Source organism: Oryctolagus cuniculus, chromosome 8 (assembly GCF_964237555.1).
Source record: "Oryctolagus cuniculus chromosome 8, mOryCun1.1, whole genome shotgun sequence".
In the NCBI taxonomy this organism is placed as follows: Eukaryota; Metazoa; Chordata; class Mammalia; order Lagomorpha; family Leporidae; genus Oryctolagus; species Oryctolagus cuniculus.
Window position 1 is genome coordinate 88239107 of NC_091439.1, and position 25006 is coordinate 88264112.

General features: G+C 37.5%; 1 protein-coding gene across 5 annotated transcripts in view; it reads left to right on the plus strand.

The window, feature by feature from the left end:
* The window catches only part of CNOT6L (CCR4-NOT transcription complex subunit 6 like), a 121606-nt gene that overhangs the window by 87690 nt on the left and 8910 nt on the right, over nt 1-25006 (plus strand). For all 5 annotated transcript variants that reach the window (XM_008267694.3, XM_002717095.5, XM_051820197.2 and 2 more), the window contains exons 7-11: nt 594-751; nt 3004-3158; nt 11281-11432; nt 14360-14587; nt 16979-17181. In XM_008267694.3, coding sequence (XP_008265916.1) covers nt 594-751; nt 3004-3158; nt 11281-11432; nt 14360-14587; nt 16979-17181 — 896 coding nt within the window. The remainder of the gene's footprint in view (nt 1-593; nt 752-3003; nt 3159-11280; nt 11433-14359; nt 14588-16978; nt 17182-25006) is intronic.

Sequence of the window (25006 nt, forward strand, 5' to 3'; positions counted from 1 at the left end):
TTCCACTGCCTAAGCATCTTAACTGCTAGGCCAAATGCATATCTTAATTCAAGAATATTTTAAGATGAGAATTTCGTTTGACAAATGAACATTTGATTGGCAAAAAGTATTCTCTTGTAACTAAATTTTGTTATAGTCTTTACTATTCTAGCTCAGAATAGGGTCAGCAGTACAAGACCCAGAAGAGTTTTTAGATAGTATGTTAATAAAAAGTAATGAAGTTAGAGTCCTTTAATTAGAAGGAAACTAAAATGTGCTTTTGTTCCACTGTACAGAGAAGCTTTTCTTGGCAAATTATGTACAAAAGTTAGCATGCTGATTTAAAATGAGTTTTTTTATTTATTGAAATTTCCTCAAAAATCTCAAGTATGAACAACATTCTAATTCAAGAATAGTAAAGAACTTAAATATGATGTATTCTAATGAAATTTTAGTATTTCTATTTTAGTATTTACTATGTTAATTTTCCTCTAGTCTTTTATAAAGATGATTTTTGGATTATATATGTATTCTTTTGCAGGTTATGCATGATACTGCTTTAGTAAAAGTTGCCTAATTTTCTCCCTGTTTTTTGTTTTTCTCCCACTTCTTAGCATCATTCACGGTTATGTGTTACAATGTGTTATGTGATAAATACGCCACCCGGCAGCTATATGGCTATTGCCCCTCCTGGGCATTAAACTGGGAATACAGGAAAAAGGGAATTATGGAAGAAATTGTTAACTGTGACGCAGATATCATTAGTCTTCAGGTAACACTATAGAGATTAAATTGTCTTTAACTTAAAGGTGAACTTAAAAATAATAGAAGTTCTTCCCTCTGGGAGAGATCCTTTGTTTGAAGTGAAACTCTAAAGGAATTATTTTCTTTCTCTTAAAAAAGGAACAGTTTTAATTAGCATTTAAGATATTCCACAGGGAAACTGTGTTGCTTAGTACAGCCATCCACTTAACATTAATTTGCTATTTTCTTAAATGAAAAAATAATCTTACCCATTACTCATGTTACGAGTTCATTCTATGAAAAAACCTTTGGTATTACTGAAAGAGAAAACTACAAATGATTGCTGAATCTTTTAGGAATATAAATTTAACTTACAATAGAGTTGTTAAGAAGAAAAAGTGCTTCCCCACAGTTAAAATATTATATTGTAAGTCATGCGTTTTTGCCCTACTTTGTAAGGAATTTACTCATCTGTTTTATAATTTTATTGTAACAAAGACTGAAAAATAGTCCTTTTCATGGAATATGTATCACTTTTTTTCAACATTTGGCTAATAATTAGGTAAAAAATTTATCCAGTTAAAAAGTAATTTTTTTCAGCTACTTTCCTTAGCTACTTTCAAAGCATTTTAAAGACTTAAAATTTTTTTTTTAACGTTTTGATTTGACAAATAAGAATTGTTTATATTTGGGAGAGCAGTGTGATATTTTTGATACATTTGTACATTGTAGAATGAGCAAATCAGGGTAATTAACATTTGTCACATTGGTTAAGTATTTCTTTTTTTGAAAGATTTATTTGTTTGAGAGGCAGTGTTATAGACAGAGGGAGGGACAGATAGAGAGGTCTTCCATCCACTGGTTCACTTCCTAAATGGCTGTAACAGCTGGAGGTCAGCTAATCTGAAGCTAGGAGCCAGGAGCTGCTTCTTTGTTTCCTGTGCTGGTATAGAGGCCCAAGCAATTGGGCCATCTTCCACTGCTTTCCCAGGCCATAAGCAGAGTGCTGGATCAGAAGAGAAGCAGCTTGGCACGAACGAGCACCTGCAGCCAGTGCTGCAGGCGGAGGTTTAACCTACTATGCTACAGTGCCAGCCCCTATTTTTCTGTTGTCTTGGAAATAACAAGAAGTAAACATCTTCAAAATTAAAAATATTCTTCTGAACACTAAGACTGACACAGAGTTGAGGGGAGGAAGAGGCAACCAAAATTAGACTGTTGTAGTTACTTGATTCGGTTTCATATATACAGTAGTAGTCTTGGTCTTCTAAGTACAGCTTAAAGAATAAAAACAGTTCAAGAAAATTGCTTTTCTGTGTTAAAATAATACCATGTTATAAAGTGTTTATTTTAGGGAAATTTAAATTTGCGAGAAAAGATAAAGTATTATGGAAAAAAACAATCTCATTCCTTGTCTCAAAGATAATTGCTCTGTCAAAACATCTAGAGTGTTTTCTGCATATTTTCTTTGTATTCACTTATGAATTTATTTACAGAATATTTTCAAGATAAAATTGAGACCTTAATGTTGGTATATTTTCCTTTTTGTTATAATTGTGTTTAATGCACTATTCATGTTACTAAAATTCTTAAAAACACATTAATATGTGAATATTTATTAATATAGCCTTTTCTGTACTGTTAGAAATCTAATTTTTTTGGTGTTTTGCTTTTTCCAAATTATGCTGTTTTGAGCATTTATATACATCATTATCTTTGTATTTGATTATTTCATTTTGAAATTTGTTAAAAATATTTAAGGGTCAAGGGATAAATTAGTCTAACTCAATTGTTAAATTAGCAGAGAACAAATAATGATTGACAACTCCCTAAAATATGTTAAAGTAGAATTTTTTAATCTGTTTTTCTCATTTTGGGATATCATTCCTTTTCATCATGGTTCAGCAGAATAAATAATTTTAAAACATACCTTTTTATATATCAAATTTACTGTTCCATTCTACCTTATTGGTCATATACTAAATTTACTTATTTGTTTTGGGGGAAGTATAGTGGAATGGAGTCAGGAGACCCAGGTTGTAATCTTGCTCCAGCTACTAACTACCTGTGTAAGCATGTGACGTTCAGGTCACTCTTCTGTTTTCCTCATGTTTAAGGAGTTAGCATTGTCAAATGGCAGTTGCTAGCAGTAAAGTAAGATGGTCACCTGTCATGCGAACTATTTTAATTTAATCAAGCCTACTTATAATGCTGAACATTTTCATATCTTAGCCGAAGTTATATAATGTCATGTAGATGATAACTTTTCTTTCATCTCAGGAAGTGGAAACAGAGCAATACTTCACTCTCTTTCTGCCAGCATTGAAGGAGCGTGGATATGATGGATTTTTTTCTCCAAAGTCACGTGCCAAAATCATGTCTGAGCAGGAGAGAAAGCATGTGGATGGTTGTGCAATATTCTTCAAAACAGAAAAGTGAGTTTAGGAAACAAAGCACAAAAGTCGAAACTTATTTCTTTTAATTATCACACATCTAAACTTTTCTTTGGTTTGACCCTTTAAAATAACAAAAAGCTAGAAAGCAAGTGTTGTACAATTTGAAAAACTGTTGTTAATGATTTATTTCTTAGGCCATGTTTTGGAAACAAGGATGCTTAGTATTCTATATATCTTTATTGCCAAATAACAAAATTTCTGAGACTTGAATATGGTTTTAAAATTGTGTTTAAGAATATATTTTCATAAAGTAAAATTTTTATGTAAAAAACTTACCTTTTAAGATTATCAATGTGAAATTGGATTTTTTATAGTTGACCTTTTTTCAGAATTATTCATCTTATAAACTTTTTCATTGTTTTCAATTAAAATTTCAAACTTGATTTACTTGTTCATTTATTAAATGCTTAGTGAGCATTTGTTTTGTCTCAAGTCCAATGCCAGATACAATAGACAGAAAGGAAACACAGTTTCTAATGTCATTGAAAGCTTAAGTCAAGTAGGAAAAGGTAGTCATATAAGATAACTACAAATGAAATATGTAAAGTTTGATAGAGGTTAAATCCCATGGTTGATAATTTGCATTTGATACATAAGATAGATAATCATCTACTTCATCTACCTGGTTAGCATAAACCTGCAGGGTAAGCATATACATTTTCTCCCTGATTGATACCTATTATAACAAAGTTAGTCACTTTTTATGGATACAGCTGTATTACTTGCATGGCATACTATTCGAAGTTAAAGAAGTTTAGTGAATTTGTAAGAGATTTGGTCTACTTACCATTTATCTGTGCCTACTCTCCTGTCCTTTCCACGGATTTTTCATTAGATGTTATTCTCATTCTGGTTGATCTTTAGGGCATATCCCTATAATAATTGAGGTCAGAATATATTAAATTCTTCTTGTGTTTTGGTGTTTTTTGTAACTCTTAACAATAACAAATGTTGTTACTTTCATAGTGTTTACCACATATCAGGTCTTCTCTAGTTATATGGATTGTCTTACTTAATTTTAGAAGATACTCTCAAGGAGTACAGGTATACAGCTATTGCATAATTTTTATAGATGGAGAAATCAGGGCATAGACAGGCTCAGTAATTTGTCCAAGGTTACTTGGTAGTCTGACTTCACATTCCATACTTTTAGTCACTGTAATAAACTGAACCTTAAGCTTCTTATTTGAGTTTTCAGTGTTACTTTGTACTTCAGTCAGGAAAACTGCCTTTAGTTGGACATTTGCTACCTATTGTTTATGCAGAAATTAGCTTTGAAACACTTCAACCTAAATTTAAGAAAATAGTGCAGGGTTAATCTTATGAGTATAAAATTAACTGAAAGTTGATCTCTGTAAATGGGAAAGGAAGGAGGAAAATATCCAATGCTAAACTACTTGGGAGGGAAGGAAAGGAGGAAGAATCACCATGTTCCCAAATTTGTATATATTAAATACATGAAGTTGTATTCCTTAAACAAAATAAAATATATGCATATATTTTTAAAAAGTACTAACAACATTATTTTGATGTACCATTGTTTCTTTTTTTTTTTTTTTTTTTTTTTTTTTTGACAGGCAGAGTGGACAGTGAGAGAGAGAGACAGAGAGAAAGGTCTTCCTTTGCCGTTGGTTCACCCTCCAATGGCCGCCGCGGCCGGCGCGCTGCGGCCGGCGCACCGCGCTGATCCGATGGCAGGAGCCAGGAGCCAGGTGCTTTTCCTGGTCTCCCATGGGGTGCAGGGCCCAAGCACCTGGGCCATCCTCCACTGCACTCCCTGGCCACAGCAGAGAGCTGGCCTGGAAGAGGGGCAACCGGGACAGAATCCGGCGCCCCGACCGGGACTAGAACCCGGTGTGCCGGCGCCGCTAGGTGGAGGATTAGCCTAGTGAGCCGCGGCGCCGGCCACCATTGTTTCTTTGAAGATAATATGGGGGACTTTATCACTTCCCTCACAGTTTTCAGAGGAAAAATCTAAAATTCCTTAAATTTACTAGCTGTGGTTAAGATTTTGAAATTATGAAACTTGTCTTGGAAGCCTTAAACTTTGGATATTTGTAATGAATTACTAAAAATGTTGTGAAATAATTAAGAAATGAGTACAGAGGAAATAATGAGATGCATTCTTTTTTTTTCCTACTTTCTTCAACTCTTTGTTCCTAAATAGTAACATTGACCCAGCAACATTCAAGATGTTGAGTGTAACAGACTATTACATTGTACCTCCTCTGAGCTTCTTTCTGGAAATGGCAGTACTGTCCCTCCTGTGATAGATTAAAACCATCTTCTTTCCTAGTACCAAATATTTATCCAACACTTTCTAGCACAGTATCCTATGCTAAACTATTTGGAATTTAACATTAAGTACATTACCCTGTCTTCAGTGTTTCTTCAGATTGGCGAGATAATATAGTGAAAAGACTGAGTTTTTGAAACCAGGTGTTTCTCCTACACATTTATTTAGCTGTATAATTTTTTTTTTTTAAATATGACAGGTAGAGATATAGATAGAGAGAGACAGAGAAAAAGGTCTTCCTTCCATTGGTTCACCCCCAAAATGGCCGCTACGGCCAGCGCTGCGCTGATCCAAAGCCAGAAGCCAGGTGCTTTTTCCTGGTCTCCCATGTGGGTGCAGGCGCCCAAGCACTTGGGCCATCCTCCACTGGCCTCCCGGGCCACAGCAGAGAGCTGGCCTGGAAGAGGAGCAACCGGGACTAGAACCCGACGCCCATATGGGATGCCAGTGCCGCAGGTGGAGGGTTAACCAAGTAAGTCACAGCGCCGGCCCTAGCTGTATAATCTTAAATGAGTCAATTATCCTATCTGGACCCATTTCTTAATTTGTATATATTCTTACCTTGTAAGATAAACTTTTTGTGTGGTTTACAAAACTAACAAAGCGAAAAGATGGCTTGAGAAGAATAATTTGACTTTCTCCTTATTTTTTCTCAGTCTTTTTTAAAGCCAGAATGTTTGATAATTCCTGATTTTCATTGATGAAGATAAAAGTATTTCTTCATAAAAGCTAGGACAAAGATTACCAATATTCAGAGAATTAGAAAGCAGTGCAATATACTACTAATTTATTTTAAAGGAAGAGTGATGGAGATACAGAAAGAGACCTTCTGTCCTCTAGGTCACTCCCCAAAAGGCCACAGTAGCTGAGGGTGCGCCATGCCCAAGTTAGGAGCCTGGAACTCCATCCAGGTGTCTCACACGAGTGGCAGGGGCCCATGGAATTGGGCCATCATCTACTGCTTTCCTAGGCAAGGAGCTGAATCAGAAGCAGAGCTGCTGGGACTCGAACTGGTGCTGCTATACTAGTGCCATTGCAAGTGGCAGCCAAACTCGTAGCACCACAACACCAGTTCCTACAATGTTCTTTAAGTCATATTATTCTAGGTTAATTTACTATTTGGGCAATCAGAGATACTTCAAGATTTGGTAGTAACTTTTGATTATCACTAGGAACATTTTTTTAGCTAGATACACCAGAAAATAGGATTTTGATTGATAAAATGCTAGAAATCAGCTTTTGCTTTGTCTTTATCTTAAGTATTCTCTATAATTCAAGGCATTTACATACATGTATATATGTTTGTATTTTATATATACATAAAATTTGTACATAGAATCTGAGTTATAAATGTTTTAGGCCTAGAATTTAAATTTCTTTTTGCCATGTATTTTCCCATAGCCTTGACTATTAGAAATGAGATCGTGGAACCAGATACAAAACTTGAAGAAGTCTAAAATGAGAAAAAAATGAAGTTGAAACCAGACCTGGTTACTAGACTTAACTTGCTGTTCCTGATGTTAGCAGTTCTGATTGTGTGATCATGCTTTATTTTCAAATCAATGAGAAAGGGAAAGATGAGAACAGCAATTTAGAATAGTGTGACCATTACACTGTGAAGAGGCAGTCATTGTCATAGGATTGGGGACTTAGGTTATCATGGTACTTGGTTGTTCCTGTATTACCTCATTTGGTAACCTGCTTCCGGGAAAGGCCACGGTCTTGCTTTTCCTTTCTGTGTTATTATAGGTGGTTTTGTGCTTGGAAAGAGGGCATTCAAAAGGTACAATATTATTCCAAAATGGCCTATTATAAAATTCCTATCTCATTTCTCATGCTAGTTTCTTTTACAGGTGGAGTGCTTTCAGTGATTAAAAGAACTGTACAAATATAGGGTCATGATAATTTTTCCCCTTGTTTATCCCTGTCTCTAATATTGTCTTTTCTAATTATTTTCTGGCACTCCCATGATTACTTGAATAGACCAAAGAACATTTTATAGCATGTAATACTGAATATGCAGCAAGAACTTGCCATTTATTGGTGGATATTTAAGATGGTAATGTATGGAAGAGAAATTTATTTTATATTCCTTTAATTAAAAGATCTAGAGCTAGATTTAGTAGAAATCAGTTAGAGGAAAGCAAATTTTCATTAAGAAAGAGATTTCCAATAATTGGATTCCCACTCTTCTCTTTTTTTCCCCAAAAATAATGACCTGGCTTTGGTAGAAAACTATCCTTTTATTAAAAATATTGCTATTAAAGCAGGATTTTTAACATTCCTGTGGAACTCTGTGTTGTTATAAATAAACATTAGAAGTTCTGTGAATATTTAAAAGATATTTCAAAAAATAAATGCAATTATTCTTAACTGTAATTTAAAACAGTGTGTACTCTAATATTACAAATACCAAATTTTAGCACTTTGGATGTTTCTGAAGTGCTGCTTAATCAACTTTTTTTAAATTTTTATTTAACAAATAAAAATTTCCAAATTACAGCTTATGGATTACAGTGGCTTTTTCCCCACCCACCCGCAGGATCTTCTTTCCTCCCATCCGAAACCCTCCCATCTCCCGCTCCCTCTCCCATTCTATTCACATCAAGATTCATTTTCAATTATCTTTATATACGGAAGATCAATTTGGTATATATTAAGTAAAGATTTCAACAGTTTGCACCCACACAGAAACACAAAGTATAAAGTACTGTCTGAGTACTAGTTATAGCATTAATTCACATTGTACAACACATTAAGGACAGAGATCCTACATGGGGAGTAAGTGCACAGTGACTCCTGTTGTTGACTTAACAAAGCTTAATGGCCTTAACATCTGTGTATCTTTGTGAATCAGGATTTTTTTTTTTTATTAATACTTTGTAACTAAGTCAAAATAGAGAAGTCAGCTGACTATTGTGTCCTCTGTATCCTCTCTTTTCAAGTTTGTATCATCAAAACAGGCTGTTTCCAGTAATTAAGTTTGTTTTAACTTAATACTGCTTTTTTTCTGTTTCATATATGAGAGTCTGACTAGAAACTGTTTGAAGGGGGCCCAAGTTGTGTCATAGCAGGTTAAGCTGCCGCCTACGATGTCAGGATCCTGTATGGTTGCTGGTTTGAGTCCCGGGTGCTCCACTCCAGTCCAGCTCCCTGCTGATGTTACCTGGGAAAGTAGCCAAGAATGCTTAAGTGCTTGGGCCCCTGCACCCACGTGGGAGACCTGGAAGAAGATCCTGGCTTCTGGCTTCTAGGCTTAGCCTGGCCCAGCCCTGGCTGTTGCAGTCATTTGGGGAGTGAACCAGCAGATGAAAGATCTCTCTTTCTCTCTCTCTGTAACTCTGACTTTCAAATAAATAAATAAGTAAATCTTTAAAAAATGTTTGCAGAAGTCTGATATGGAGGATGGTCACTCTTGTCTTGAGCATATTGTGAATTTGTTTATTCTTGTTTCTCTTGCCTTATTCCAGGCCACCATCATTTCTCTAAACTTCAAAAGCTTTCTAATTGGGCTCTGAGTTCTATTTTGACCTGTGTAATCTGTTCTCCACAAATAGCTTGTATGATCTTGAAAAACTATTAACAGTATTTGCTTGCTTACAACACTTAGTTGTTCCTTTCATTTCCAGCATAATTTCATACCCTTTGATTTCTTTCACAGCCTGTAAACTTATAAAGCTCATTACTATCTCAGCACCTTTCACCTCTTTTAACTGGAATACTCTCAACCCTATTCTTCACTTTAGTAATTCCTTGTCCTTGATGATTCAACTTTAAAGGTAATTTTGTTAAAGTATACTTCCTTTATTTAGTACCCTGCGTTAGAAATAGGAACAAGATTGGACCCTTGATACTTCTCAGCACATTTGAGACATACAGAATTGGAACACCAAGGGGAATATTCTTCCATGTAGTACTCTCTCTGTCTAGTCAGCTTTTAGTCAGTATCTTTGAAAATGTGTGTGTGTGTGTGTGTGTGTGTGTGTGTGAGAGAGAGAGAGAGAGAGAGAGAGAGAGAGAGAGAGAGAAAGAAAGAAAGAAAGAAAGAAAGAAAGAAAGAAAGAAAGAAAGAAAGAAAGAAAGAGAAAGAAGGAAATAGAGAGAAATAGATCTTCCATCTGCTGCTTCACTCCTGAAATGGTTACAGTGGCCAGGCTGGTCCAGGCCAAATCCAAGAGCTTCATCTGGATCTCTTATATGGGTGCAGGGGTCTAAGCACTTGGGCCAACTTCAGCTGCTTTCCCAGGCGCATTAGCAGAGAGCGGGATTGGAAGTGGGACAAGCCAGGACAGAAACTTGCACTCATATGGGATGCCTGTTTCACGGGTGGCAGCTCAATTTGCTGTACCACAACACTAGCTGCCATGTGTCTCTTTTCAAAGCTAGGAGGAAGGTGGGCAGTGGGGCTTTTATAGGAGTAAAGATGTCTTCTCTCCACTTAACAGTAGTTTAGTGAAAAGCATATTTAGTAGGTTTTGATAATTTATATATTTCAAAACATTATTAAAATTAGGCAGGAAGAAGTTAAATGAGTTAAGGCCATAAGGCCATATTGGTATTAGTCTCCCCCCCCCCCCCCCCCCCAATTGAAAGAGAGATAGCAAGTTCTTGAGCTGGCTCACTCACCAAATGTCTGTGACACCCTGGGCTGAGCTAGTCTGAAGTTAGGAGTCAGGAATTCAGTCTATGTCTCTTTGTGGATGGTAGGAATCCAGTTACCTTTTTTATTTTTAATTTGAAAAGCAGATTACAGAGAGAGAGGGTGAGAGGGAGATATCTTCCATCTGCTGGTTCATGCTCCAAATGGCCACAATGGTCTGCTGGGGCAGACTGAAGCAGGGAGCCTGGAACTCCATCCTGGTCTCCCAGTTGGGTGGGCAGCGGCTTTACGCACTGTGTTACAACGTGGGCCCTGAACCCAATTACTTGAGTCTTTACTGTTGCCTTGTAGGGTCTGCATTAACCAGAAGTTGGAGTTAATAGCCAAAGGCAAGTGTGGAACTCAGGCACTCCAGTATGGAACATGGGTATCTTAATCACTGGGTCAGCTGCCTGCCCCCATACGTCTATTAAATGTCAGCATTAAAGTCTACTAAATCCTGCAACTCTACTATATTTAATAATTTACCAGTAAGAAAAGAAAATGCTGTTAGCACAGAAGCTGTCATCACAGGAAGAGTTATTTCATCATCACACAGAATCTGTTTTTCTGAACACTTACGTATATCCCTGCATTTTCGTTGCCAAATATCTTGATGCAGTTTGAATAAAACTCCCAAGTAGGTTAGGTACATTTCATTCTGTTCTTTCTCATTAACTTGCTGGCTCAAGTTAAGATTGTGTGCACTTTTAAATACCAGAAAATTCCAGCAGCAGATGAAATAAGTAGGGGAAGAGTAATTTTTTGCACAAGAAATCTAGAAATAGGTGGTCCAGAGCTGGTTTAGCTGTTTTCCCATCCATAGAAGGTTGGCTTTTGCCTTCCTCCATCTTACTACATGGGCACAAGATTGTTGTTCTTTCTGTATGCACTAGCTAGAAGGGGCAAAGGTGTAAAAGGATAATGGAACATGTATGTTCTTTGCTAGGTGGGGCCTCGGATGTGTGTGTGTGTGTGTTTTTTTTTTTTTGGAGAAATCATATTTCTTAGGTTTTATTAGCCAGAACCATATCACATGCACATGTGCAACTACAAAATGAAAAGGAGACAGTGGATAATAGCTATAACTTAAGCCCCTTTATTTGATGTCTTTTAGCGTGATAGTCTAAGTACCTAAAATTGCAATGATGCATTGTACCTTTTAGATTTACATTGGTGCAAAAGCATACAGTGGAATTTAACCAAGTGGCAATGGCTAATTCAGATGGATCCGAAGCTATGCTAAACAGAGTGATGACAAAAGATAACATTGGTGTTGCTGTGGTATTAGAGGTCCACAAGGAACTATTCGGAGCAGGTGAGTACAAGTTAACATGTTCTTACTAAAAATAACACTATCTCAAGTTTTCTTAGCTCAAAGCAAATGAAGAGAATCTTGCTGTTATTTATGGCAAAGTTATTTTCTTGTTTTCTGAGGATAGTTAAAGGAGATGGATTGGAAAATAGTACTAAATCTGTAAAACATCACATTTCTTGGGATATTCTATGGTCTCTGTCAGTGTTTTTCTTCCTTCCAGGTAATCTGTGTGAAGTCTTTTTAATATGCTATTATTTCCAAAAGATTCTTTGAAATTGGGAATGTTTTGGTTGTGCTGAATTTAGATGATGAATTAGGATGACTTATTCTCTTTTGAACCATATTTTTGGCTTTTTGAGTGTGAATCTTTTGTCTTTAAGGTTAAGTGCTTGACATGTCTTCTCTAATTTCTTTGTTATACCTTGGTTATTGTAAGAGCAGAATCTTTTATCTACAATACTTCAGATTGTTAGATTATTTATAGCCTCCTTCAGAGTAAAAACCTCATTATATATTTTGCATTATTCAAAGTTTAAAAAAAACTCTATTGCTTGCCTTTGAAAATTTCATCATTTATTAGTATATTTTAAGCAAGAGCAAGAAGGGGGTAAGACCACATTAGGGTTCCCCACCTCCTTACTTTTTTACGGAAGAAAAGACTTTTGCCTTGAGTATTGATTTGAATTATTCATGCATGTAAATCATGCTTCCTTTTCTTACCACCCTATAGCTTACCCTTCATCAAATACAGTTGGTCTTTCATGGATTTCTAGTTTTCTTTCTGCTTTATCTTTCTGTTTTTGCCTACTTTTATATATTTTCCAATTCTGTTTTTCTCTTTTATACTTTTGGAGTTTTCCTCCAAATTTCCAGAAGATTAATTCTGCATTGTATTGTAGATACTTCTGCTTTCTGAAATATGTATCTCTTGTGCTCCTGGAGGGAAATTTAGTAATAAAGTGCTTATGTCTCCTTGAAGAGGCAAATTTGTACATATTTAATACAATGAACATTTAGTTAATGGCCAAAAGTGACACCATAAAGTTGTAAGAAAAGAAGACACCATAAATTATTTGGGTTACAGTTATTTTTTCTTAATGTTTATTTTCATTTACAAGAGAAAGAATGCTTAATTGATTGATTGATTGGTCTCCCACCTGCTAGTTCATTCCCTAGCCTGTAACAGCCAAGGCTTGGCCAGTCTGAAATTGTGAGCCCAGAACTCCATCAGGTCTCCAGTTTGGGTGGCAGGGACTTAAGTATTCTTGCCATGATCTTCTGTGTCTCAGGATGCATTAACAGGAAGCTGGAGTGGAAATAGAAGTTCTGAGACACAGACCAACACTCCAATATGGGAAGTGGGTATCCCAAGGGACAGCCTAATCCACTACTCACTGCTCAACATCACCTACCCCCTTCAACTGTTTAGCTTATGATCAAATCGCTTTAAAAGTGACTACTTCTGCTGCTTTTCCCAGACCATTTGCAGGGAGCTGGAGCAGAAATGGAGCAGCTGAGACACGAACCAGCACCCATGTAGGATGCTAGCATCGCTGCACTATAATATAACACCAGTCCCAATTTTCTCAATTTTAAACATATTATTCTATATACTATTTGGAAAGTACCATGTTAATATTTTTTGACAGAATTTTTTTTAAATAAAAGAATTTTAGTGGGGGGAAAGAACCTTAGAAATTTTCTAGAGTAATATCTCATTTTCCAAATGAACCCAAGCACCAAAAAATGTTCAGGATCATAGAAAGTAGTTATTAATAAAGCCAGATGTTTATTAGACTTTGAGAGCATACTACTCCCCAATTCTCATTTTTTTTTAAAAATTTGGAAGGCAGAGAGAGAGTGTGTATGTGTCTGTTCATCCTCTTGTTCACTCCCCCAGATGCCTAAAATAGCTGGGGTTGGTTTAGCCTGAAGCCAAAAGACTGAAACTCAGTCTGAGTCTTCCAGCTGGGCTGCCAGTGACACAAAGTACTTGAGCCATCATCTGCCACCTCCCAGGGTATGCATTAGAAGGCATCTGGGATTGGGAGTTGAGGTGGGCTCATGGCCCAGGCACTCCAATATGGGATGCTGTTGTTACAAGTGGCATACAACTACTGTGTCAAATGCCCATCCCTCAAACATCTTAACTGCTATGCCAAATACATATTCCATAATTTTCATTTAAAAAATAACATTATGCAGTTTATGATGTCATTTTGGGTAGCAAATATACTTATTTATTTTGTTTTGCACAGGTTAATATAATGTTATTCTTTATTCTACTGAGTTGTTGCTGTTGTGCTCTAGAAATGCTTGGTGAATGAAGGCAGGCCAGTGGGAGGGATTTAAATTAAGGCTTAAGTAACACACATAACTGAAAACTTCCTCACTAATTTACTTTGATAGAGTGTCTAAGATATTTAAGAGAGAGAGAGAGAGAGATAAGAGTACTTGTTTAAACTAGGAACTCAGGAAAATGAGAGTACTATGATCAAATGTTGACTATATCATATTGTTACTCCTGACTTGTATGCAATATTGAGTAGGGGGTCAGCAAACTTTTTCTGCTGTGGGACAGATAGGAAGTATTTTAGGCTTTTTGGGCCATAGATATTCTTTGTCACAGTTGCTTGTGGGGATTTAGAACTCTAAAAACCTAAAATTGTCCTTTGCTTCCACTTGATGTACAAAAACATGTGGCATTCCGCATTTAACCATGGGCTATAGTTTGCTAAATTGATCTGGAAGAGTAATTCCTATATTAAGATACCCAGAACCTTGACTTCCAGCTTTATGATAGAAAAGAGAAGGTATAAATTCATGGAAAAGAACAACAAAATGATCTATTGAGAAAGCACCATAAGATACGACTTGTCTTTAAATAAAATATAACTTTATCTGTTTTTTGTAATATTTAAATTTAGGTATGAAGCCAATTCATGCTGCAGACAAACAGCTGCTTATTGTGGCAAATGCCCACATGCATTGGGACCCAGAGTATTCTGATGTGAAACTCATCCAGACCATGATGTTTGTCTCAGAGGTTAAAAACATTCTGGAGAAAGCTTCTAGTAGGCCTGGCAGCCCAACCACAGATCCTAATTCTATCCCGCTGGTGCTATGTGCAGATCTTAACTCATTGCCAGATTCAGGTATTTATAACATTATTTTCTCATTGCTTTTAATTTTGGTTTCACTCTTCATTCAAAACCTAACTAGTTCCTAGAACTTTTAGGGTAGATAATTTCTCTTCTAAATTAGGAAGTATCAGTGAAAATCTCAGGAATGAGACATGAAGTAATTGAGAAAAGTTTAGTAAAGAAGTTTAGTAAAGTTTAGTTCCAAAGATGTGGGCAGAACTAAGGGATACAAAGCAGTGGTTGATGTGATATTCTGCCATTAAGAGTTAGGGTCTCTTTACCACCTCAGCAATAAAGTGTTGAGTGTCATAATAAGAATATGGAAAAGTTTGTTACTACTGTAGAGTCAGTCTTTTTATAGGAGCATTGGCTTTGAATTGACTGATAGAATCCTTGCCAAACGAGTTGGAAGGGATCTGGCTGGGGAAAGTGCGAGTATACTCCTACTTCCCCTGGATCCTATCCTCCAGTCTTCTCCCAGGGCTGCCCATTGACCAAATCCAACTAGAATTTTCATGGGGAAGGGCCTTGCAGTTGATGGAGTAAATATCAGCCTCCCAATGCACAGAGTCGAATGGAAAATGGTGATCTGAAGGGGCAACCAGAAGATACTCAGTATAGGTGGCTATCTAGTTGAGTAACTTTGTCAGCTTTTCAGTGAATTCATTAAATGATATTAGGTATAGAAGGATGATCAAAAAAATTTTTGAACTCTACTAAACTTATGTTATTTTAGATCTTTGTAAAAATCAGTTCTGCCCTTTGGATATTAAATTCCAAATGTAAAACATTAAATTATTACTCTTGTTATTATCAAAGCAGTTTCTTTTTTTTTAAATATCTATTTTATTTATTTGAAAGACAGAGTTATAGAGAGAGGTAGAGACAGAGAGAGGTCTTCCACCTGCTGGTTCACTCCCCAGATGGCCACAATGGCTGGAGCTGTGCCGATCCGAAGCCAGGAGCTTCTTCCGGGTCTCTCATGTGGGTTCAGGGGCCCAAGGACTTGAGCCGTCTTCTACTGCTTTCCCAGGCCATAGCAGAGAGCTGGATTGGAAGAGGAGCAGCCGGGACTAGAACCAGCACCCATATGGGATGCCGGCGCTTCAGGACAGGGCATTAACCCACTGCGCCACAGCTCCGGCCCCAAAGCATATTCTAAATTTGGTTTATTGTCACTATCATTTTGTTTAGTTATTTAAAATAATCACTCAAGAAAAAATAACCAAACCTTTACACTTGGAATATAAAAAAAAAAACCAAAAACTATTGTTTACAAATCTTTGTCTTTAACCTCAATACCCCAGTTGGCATCTTAACTACATCTTTCATTCCTAATCCTTAAGTTGCATTGCTCTCAAGTGCAGGTTTTCCTCATATTTCATTTGATTTAAGTAAACTAGCTGTCATTTGGCAGCATAGCATAAGTGAACTGACTCTGGAGCCAGACTGTCAGGACTGGCTCCTGGTTCTGCTGTTTATGAGCTATGCTTTCTGTGACTGAGTTCCCCATGTTTAATAAGGGAATAATCATTTTATTCACCCCATGGAATTGTTGGTGAGGTTTATATGTGCCACTTAGAACAGTTCCCACCAGGTAGTAAATGTTAACTGATAGCTCCACTTGAGCTTACCCACAGCACAGATAACTGCATTCATTACTTACTATGTCTTGTTGTCATTTTTGATCACAAATAAATAGAAATGATGTAACAGTTTTCGCTAATCATCATCATAAGAAAGGTTGTGGAACTTTCTTCATGTTGGCTATAGTGGAAACAGTATACGTTTTTGGATATTGCTATTTCAATTTTTTAGACAATGAAAGCATTTTTGGCTAAGTGGCATATCTGGCTTATAATGTTATTGAAAGTATCAGAGTGAGAACCAGAGAATTAAGGTTCAAAATATTGTCTGTCTCACACCAGTTGCTGAAATGTTGAAGATAAAGAAATCTGCTTTCATTGTAAATTATTTATTATATATGCTATATTTGTATTTTCCCAAAGTTGTCAGTTGACCATGTACAATGGGAGAAATAATAAAGAGGCACTGATTTGAAATAACACTTAAAAGGCATTTAGAATCAAAACCTTTCTGATGAATGCCATACAGGTCTAGGAAATCATCTTCAATATGAAGAACCACTAAGATAACTGAGGATATTTCTGGGTGATCCTGATACTTTGCTCCAAAGTAGACACTCTTCAATTCAATTGAATCATATCAAATTGCTTATATTTAGCTTTTAAAAAAATTTTTTTAAAAAAGAACAAAGAAGATAGTTTAATATGGCTCAACCTGATATAGCCACTGTATCCACCTGGTAACAGGTCTTGCCTATAAAATCTTGTGGAAGGATATATGCTAAATGATAATGTCCCTGGTTTCCTAATTCAATAGGTGTTGTGGAATATTTAAGCAATGGAGGAGTAGCTGACAACCATAAAGACTTCAAGGAACTAAGGTACAATGAGTGTCTTATGAACTTCAGCTGCAATGGAAAGAATGGAAGCTCAGAAGGGAGAATCACACATGGCTTCCAACTTAAGAGCGCCTATGAAAATAACTTGATGCCTTACACCAATTACACCTTTGATTTCAAAGTGAGTGGCAGACTCTGGGTTGAAATGAAAATTATTTAAAATATAAGAATGTGGCAAGAAAAGTATAATTTTTTTGTGATTAATTGTGTAATCTTCATATTCTTCAAATGTCTAGGCTGAGTATGCTCCTACATGTAAACAGGTTTGTTAGATTTTTTTTTTTTTTTTTTTTTTTTTTTGACAGGCAGAGTGGACAGTGAGAGAGAGAGAGACAGACAGAAAGAAAGGTCTTCCTTTACTGTTGGTTCACACTCTAATGGCCGCTGCAGCCGGCACGCTGTGGCTGGCGCACCGCGCTGATCCGATGGCAGGAGCCAGGTACTTCTCCTGGTCTCCCATGGGGTGCAGGGCCCAAGCACTTGGGCCATCCTCCACTGCACTTCCGGGCCACAGCAGAGAGCTGGACTGGAAGAGGGGCAATCGGGACAGAATCTGGCACCTCAACTGGGACTAGAACCCGGTGTGCCAGTTTCGCAGGGCAGAGGATTAGCCTATTGAGCCGCAGTGCCTGCCTGTTAGATTTTTCTGGTTATTATTCCAGGTTTCTTTTGGGGATCACATTAGAGAAGATTTCTCTTAAAGTCCGTTTTATATCTGTGTATTCATGCTAAGATATTTCCAGTTGGTGGAATACTCCAGCTTAAAAAAAATGGGAAAAGGTAGAATTTCTTTTTTTGCCAAATAAGAAATGAGTTGGAGGGCCCATTGTGTAGTACTGGCTGTTCTTTGGAAAAATTGATAGTGGCAACTTTATGTAGTTTTCTCTCTTTCCCCACTGCCAATTTTCTGATTGCTTTATATACTTGTGATTCCTTGTATTGTACGTTTGTTCAACTTTCTGGGATTCTGGCAACTATACTCAAATCTCAACTCTCTTCTGAAAAAGGGTACATGTTAGAAAGTTTTTTGGGAGAATTAAAGGAGGGATTGGATTAAGATGGCAGAGTAGGGAGGGAGCTTGTTGCTCTAGTCTAGAAGATAGTTTAAAAAAAGTAGAAAGGGTACAGACTCAGGGAAGAGTTAGTTAAGAAAACAGCAGAGGAAATTCTACGCAGATTGGAGAGACAGCAGATCTAGATGCAGGGCAAGGGCAGCGTACAACTCAGGGCCCCAGCAGCCGAGAGTCTCCACACCAGCATTGAGAGTGAGGGGAGACCAGACTACAGCAGACCAAGCCACTGGTGAAAAAGCTGCAGGAAGAGCCTAGAGGGAATCAGGCTTGGAGCCCCATGGGGGATAGTGTACTTGCCAAACTAGAGGAGAAAAAAACAAAAGGAGAGGCATGTTTCTCCCCAGTTACCCTGTAACTGTATCCTGTAACAAGCTGATAGAGAGCAGATGCCATCTTGTACATACCTAACAGCTGCACCAGCTCATGTCTGCACCCATCAACCAGCCAGCTTCAGACTTCTGAGTCTAGTGGGTGCTCATGACTGTGGGAGGCTTGTGTGCTGGGACTGTGAGAACACTGAGGCTGCATGGAAAGACTCAGGGTGTGGCAGGGACTTTGAGCAGTCATTATGGGAGGCTTCACACAATAGGAACTCCCTGGTTACCTGCAAAGGACATTACTGGGGAGTCTGAGCTGACACTGAGGACTGTTCAGTTCCTTTGTGTGGTCCTTGTGGCAGAGTGGATGAATAATATACTCACTGGGGCTAGTGCCCAGGAACTGGTTTCCTTTGAGGAGAGGAGTTCAGCTGTGGCTATGCGAACAGACAAGAACAAACCTCCCTCTGATTTTAAAAAAGAAAAGGATTTACCACGACAGACCTGGGTGTGTCAGCTCAGACACAACCCTTCACTCTGGAGCACTGAACAGAGCTTCTTGGCCACACCTACAACATGCCTCTAGGTATTCCCTGAAAGCAGAGACTCCGCTAATCCACACATTGTCCATTGATAAAAACCGCCAGAGCAGAAAAACAAAGAAGAAACCAATGAGTATCTTCACAAATGCTGAATAACCAATGTACCAATTCAAGAAACAAGAAGAAGGGAGACAACATGATTCCCCCAAAAGAACGTAACACTCCAATACTAGATTATGAAGTTGATGAGATGGAAGAAATGCCAGAAATGGAATTCAAAAACTTGATCATAGGATTACTTAGAAGTTATCAGAAGCAAATGCATGGACTGATGAAATCCATACATGACATGAAGGAAAATCTCTCCCATGAAATTGAGATCTTAAAAAGAAATCAAAATGAAATCTTGGAAATGAAAAATCCCATAGAACAACAACAACAAAAAAAATGCAGTGGGAAGCCTTAACAATAGGATCAGTGAAGCAGAAGAAAGAATATAAGACATAGAAGACTAAGCACAGGAATTTATACAGTCAGATGAAGCACAAGAAGAAATTAGAAAACTAAAAAAACACTGTTGGTAATCTACTGGATACTATCAAATGACATATTGGTTCTAGGAGTTCCTGAAGGCGTGAAAAGAGAGAAAGGATTAGAAGGCCTTTTTTAGTGAAATAATAACTGAAAATTTCCCTAATTTGGAGAAAGAAAGGGACATTCAAGTACAGGAAGCATATAGTACTCCTAATAGACATGACCAGAGAAGATCTTCACGATGACACACTGTAATCAGATTCTTCAAAGTAAAACATAAAGATTCTAAAATGTGAATGATAGAAACGCCAGATTACTTTAAGAGGATTTCCAATTAGACTCACAGCAGACTTCTCATCAGAAACCCTACAGGCTAGGAGAGAATGGTGAGATATATTCCAAATATTAGTGAAAAGAACTGTCAACCCAGAATACTACACCATGCAAAGCTCTCTTTTATGAATGAAGGTGAAATTAAGACCTTCTATCACAAACAGAAATTGAAAGAATTTGTCACCACCTGTCCAGCCCTGCAGAAGATGCTTAAGGATGTATGGCACACAGAAACATGGTCATCAGTACAGAAGACGGTAAAGGAAAGAGCTCTCCCAGTAAAAGTACAAAGGAAATCCAAAGCAAAAAATAGGAATAATTATGGAAAAATGGCAGGGCAAAGTCGTTACTTGCCACTAGTCACCTTGAATGTAAATGGCCTCAACTCTAATCTATGCAGCCAGTGTGTATCTTTTAAATAAAAACAGAATTCATCTATTTACCACCTACAAGAAGCACATCTCACCAACAGATGCACACAGAGTGAAAGTGAAAGGATGGAAAAAGATACTCCATGCTAACAAAAACAAGAAATGAGCTGGTGTAGCCATACTAATATCTCACAAAATAAACTTTAACACAAAAACTGTTAAAAGAGACAAAGAAAGACACTGTGCAATTGACTAGGGATCAATTCAACAGGAAGATGTAACTATTATAAAGGTATATGCACCTAATTACAGGGCATCTGGCTATTTAGAAGAAATGTTACGGGATCTTAAGGGAGACATAGACTCAAATACAGTATTAATAGGGGATTTCAATACCTCACTTTCAGTGATGTACAGATCAACCAGACAGAAAATCAACAAGAAAGCAGCAGAATTAATCAAATTAGAAAACATTTGGGAAACCCTGCAAAATATCGGCATAGGCAAAGAGTTCTTGGAAAAGACCCCAGAGGCACAGGCAATCAAAGCCAAAATTAACTAATGAGATTATACCAAATTGAGAAACTTCTGTACTACAAAAGAAGCACTCAGGAAAGTGAAGAGGCAACCAACAGAATGGGAGAAATTATTTGCAAACTATGAACTGATAAAGGATAAATAATCAGAATATATAAAGAGATCAAGAAAATCCACAACAACAAAACAAGTGATCCGATTAAGAAATGAGCAAAGGACTTAAAACAGACATTTTTCAAAAGAGGAAATCCAGATGGCCAACAAACACAGGAAAAAATGTTCAGGATCACTAGCCACCAGGGAAATGCAAATCATAACCACAATGAGATTGCACCTTACCTCACCTGGAATGGCTTTCATACAGAAATCAACAAACAAATGCTGACAAGGATGTGGGATAAAAAGGTACCCTATTCCACTGTTGGTGGGAATGAAAACTGGTAAAACCACTATGGAAATCAGTTTGGAGATACCTCAGAAATCTGACTATGGACCTATCATGTGACCCAGCCATCCTACTCTTGGGAATTTACCCAAGGGAAATGAAATCAGCAAATGAAAGAGTTATCTGCACCCCCATATTTATTTTATTCACAGTAGCTAGGATATGGAATCAATCTAAATGCCCGTCAACTAAAGATTGGATAAAGAAGTTAAGGAATATGTACTCTATGGAATACTGCACAGTGGTAAAGAAAAATGAAATCCAGTCATTTGTAACAAAATGGATGAATCTGGAACACATCAAACTTAATGAAATAAGCCAGTTCCAAAGGGACAAATATCATATGTTTTCCCTGATCTGTAATAACTAATAGAGCACATAAATGGCAGTCTGTAGAAGTGAGATTGACACTTTGAGAAGCAATGACTTGAACAGCCCTTGTTTTGACTGTCAAGGAACAGTTTTTTTTCTCCATATTATTTTTTGAACTCTTAACATAGTTAATCATGTGTATAAAGTCAATTGAAAATAGATTTTAGTAAAAAAACAAGAGTGGGAATAATAGAGGGAGGAGGAAGTTTGTTACTGTAAAGCTGCGTAGTTCTTCATACATCCCTATGGACTTACTTCTAAGGGTACAGTTTAAAAACTTGCCATGGCACCCCAAGTCCCATTAAGCTGGTGGTAAGCATGCTATCTTAAGTGTTAAAGTGATCATATATAGATAGGATTAAATGTTAAAGGGATCTTATGAATAGGACTAAATGTTTGGAAACAATAATAGAATTTAAAAGGAGGGAATGTTCCAACATAGGAAGCAGTCCACACAGCAGACTCATAGAATGACAAATGTTTTAAATAGCACTTTGACCTTAGAATCAGCCCTTAAGACATTTGGATCTGGCTGAGAAGCCCATGAGAGCATTTCAGACATGGAAAGCCAAGACGCTGTGGCAAACAAACAAACAAACAAAAACACTCTACATTAAGGATCTCTGTGAGAGAGACTCCAGTGGAAAGAAGTAGCCATTAAACAAGGAGGTAATTTTCTCTGAAAGGAAGAGAGAACTTCTACTTTGCTTATGGCCTTGTCTAAATACTGATATAGATTTTGGATTCAAAAGGCTTCCATAGCTTAAGCAGTTCATGTCAAGAGCCTCAGGTGATCACTGACAGCATAAATAAGAGTGTCAGTTGTTAACAGGAATCACTGTGCACTTCCTCCCCATGCAGGACTTCCTCCCCATGCAGGACTTCTATCCTCAATGAGTTGTATTATGAGAATTAAATGTAAAACAGGTTTTGTCTGTGTGTGTGCAAATTGTTGATATCTTTAGTTGATCTTCTGTGTATAAAGTTTTTTGAAGATGAATCTTAATGGAGAATGGGATTGGGAATGGGAGAGGAAGAGATGGGGTGGGAGTAGGGGTGGAAGGATGGATATGATGGGAAGAATCACTATATTCCAAAGGTTGTACTTATGAAATTTGTACTCATTAAATAAAAAGTTTCTTTGGGGAAAAAAAAAGGTGTTTGGTTTAAGAAGACTGAAGAGAATTTAATGAAATACCAAAGGACATTTATACAATGGACTCTTACATTTCTAATAACTTTTTTCTATTTTTAAGGTTAGCTCATTTCAAAGAAACAAATAGGAGAAAGAAGGGAAACTCATGTGCTGATGTTATAGTCAGCTTTTGTAATTATGAAGTGAAAGAAATTGCTTAGAAGTTAAATCTAATTTAGACTTTAGGTATTAGAGTAGCTACTTCAATCTATGGATATTCATTTAGTTCCAATCACTTATAAGCAGATATGTGTTGGTAAATATTTAATAGCTACCTTTCTGGGAAAAGAAGTCCTGATTTGTAATGTTTATCAATTTTTGTGGTACAAGTATTTCCACAGGAATAGATTCTAACTCCCACTTGTGATAATCTTTGAATTCAGAGTTGGGAAAGAGGTGCTAAGAAAGCTGGTTCTCACTAACTGTGGCACACTACTGCTCTTAAAGGAACACTTCTGAAAATAGTGATGAATTTCTTTTATTTTTTTAAGGATTTACTTATTTATGTGAAAACCAGAGTTACAGGGTGGGGGGGGGGCAGAGAGAGAGAGAGAGAGAGAGAGAGAAATCCTCCATCTATTGGTTCACTCCCCAGATGACCACAGCAGTCAGGGCTGGGCCAGGCTGAAGCCAGGAGCCAGGAGCTTCCTCCAGATCTCCCATATGGGTGACCGGGGCCCAAACATCTTGGCCATCTGCTGCTGCCTTTCCCAAGCCATTACAGGTAGCTGGATAGGAAATGAAGCAACCAGGACATGAACCAGTGCCTGTATGAGATGCTGGTGTTGTAGGCAGCGGCTTCCCCCCTCTCTGGGTTTGTGTAGGAACTAGACAGGAATAAATTTGACTTGCCTTTTTTGCACATGTGCACAGCCTGAGACAGTAAAACCAAATTTTTCTTTTGTTTGAGCTAAGACTTTTGTTTTTGAGATATACTGATCAAATCATTATCACATTCCAGGAGGAACAGTTGATATGTGTATACATGTTCTTGCAAAATGATTTTTCCTATTTTTTAAAGATTTATTTATTTGAGAGGCAGAGTTACAGAGAGGCACAAGCAGAGTCATAGATAGAGGTTGTCCATCCGCTGGTTCTCTTACCAAATGGCCAAAATGGACAGATCCCAGGAGGTCTGAAGCCAGTAGCCTGGAGCTTCTTCCAGGTCTCCCACCTGGGTGCAGAGGTCCAAGACCTAGGTCATCCTCCACTGCTTTCCAGGCACATTTGCAGGGAGCTCAAGGAGAACTGGAACAGCTGGCATTCGAGCTTGTGCCCATATGAGATGCTGGTACTGCAGGTGGTAGCTTGACCTTCTACGTCACAGTGCTGGCCCTGCCTAGTTATTTTTATGCAGCCAGGAAATTCAGAATTTACAGTTCTCCAAAGCTTACGAAAATGAGTATATAAACTAAAGAACAGGTTAGAATGGTTAACTATGTCTGTTGTTTTGCATGTATGTAATTCATCTGAAAACAGGTTTTACCATGGTTTTATTCAGATGTGCTTGGATATCTTGATGTGCAAATAATTGAATGTAATGCGAGCATCATTGAAAGAATTAATTTGAATTATTTTTCATTAACTATGTACATTTATATAAATATCCTTATTTTCTACTCACTGTAACTGAAAGTATATTGTTCATAATGTTAGATTTCACTAAACCAAGTAGACCAAGATGCCTAGACATAATTTGTTACGTTTAGCCTCTCAGTTTATCACTTAGGCACAAATGCAAGGCTTTATGAGTTATATAGAGTGTTGTTTCCCTATTGAGCTATCTTGATTGATTGATTGACAGGCAGAGTTAGACAGAGAGAGAGAGAGAGAAAATTCTTCCTTTTTCCGTTGGTTCACCCCCCAAATGGCTGCTATGGCCGGCGCATCGCGCAGATCCGAAGCCAGGAGCCAGGTGCTTCCTCCTGGTTTCCCATGCGGGTGCAGGGCCCAAGCCATCCTCCACTGCCTTCCTGGGCCACAACAGAGAGCTGGACTGGAAGAAGAGTAACCGGGACAGAATCTGGCGCCCCAACCAGAACTAGAACCCAGGGTGCTGGTGCCACAGGTGGAGGATTAGCCAAGTGAGCCATGGCGTTGGCCGAGCTATGTTTCTTTCATGTAATACATATTGAAGACTTGAGCCTTATTTGAAACACTGCCAAGACAACAGGTACCATCTGTCAGAAGTACAGGTTATACAGTGATGTGGTTTTACAAACTATGG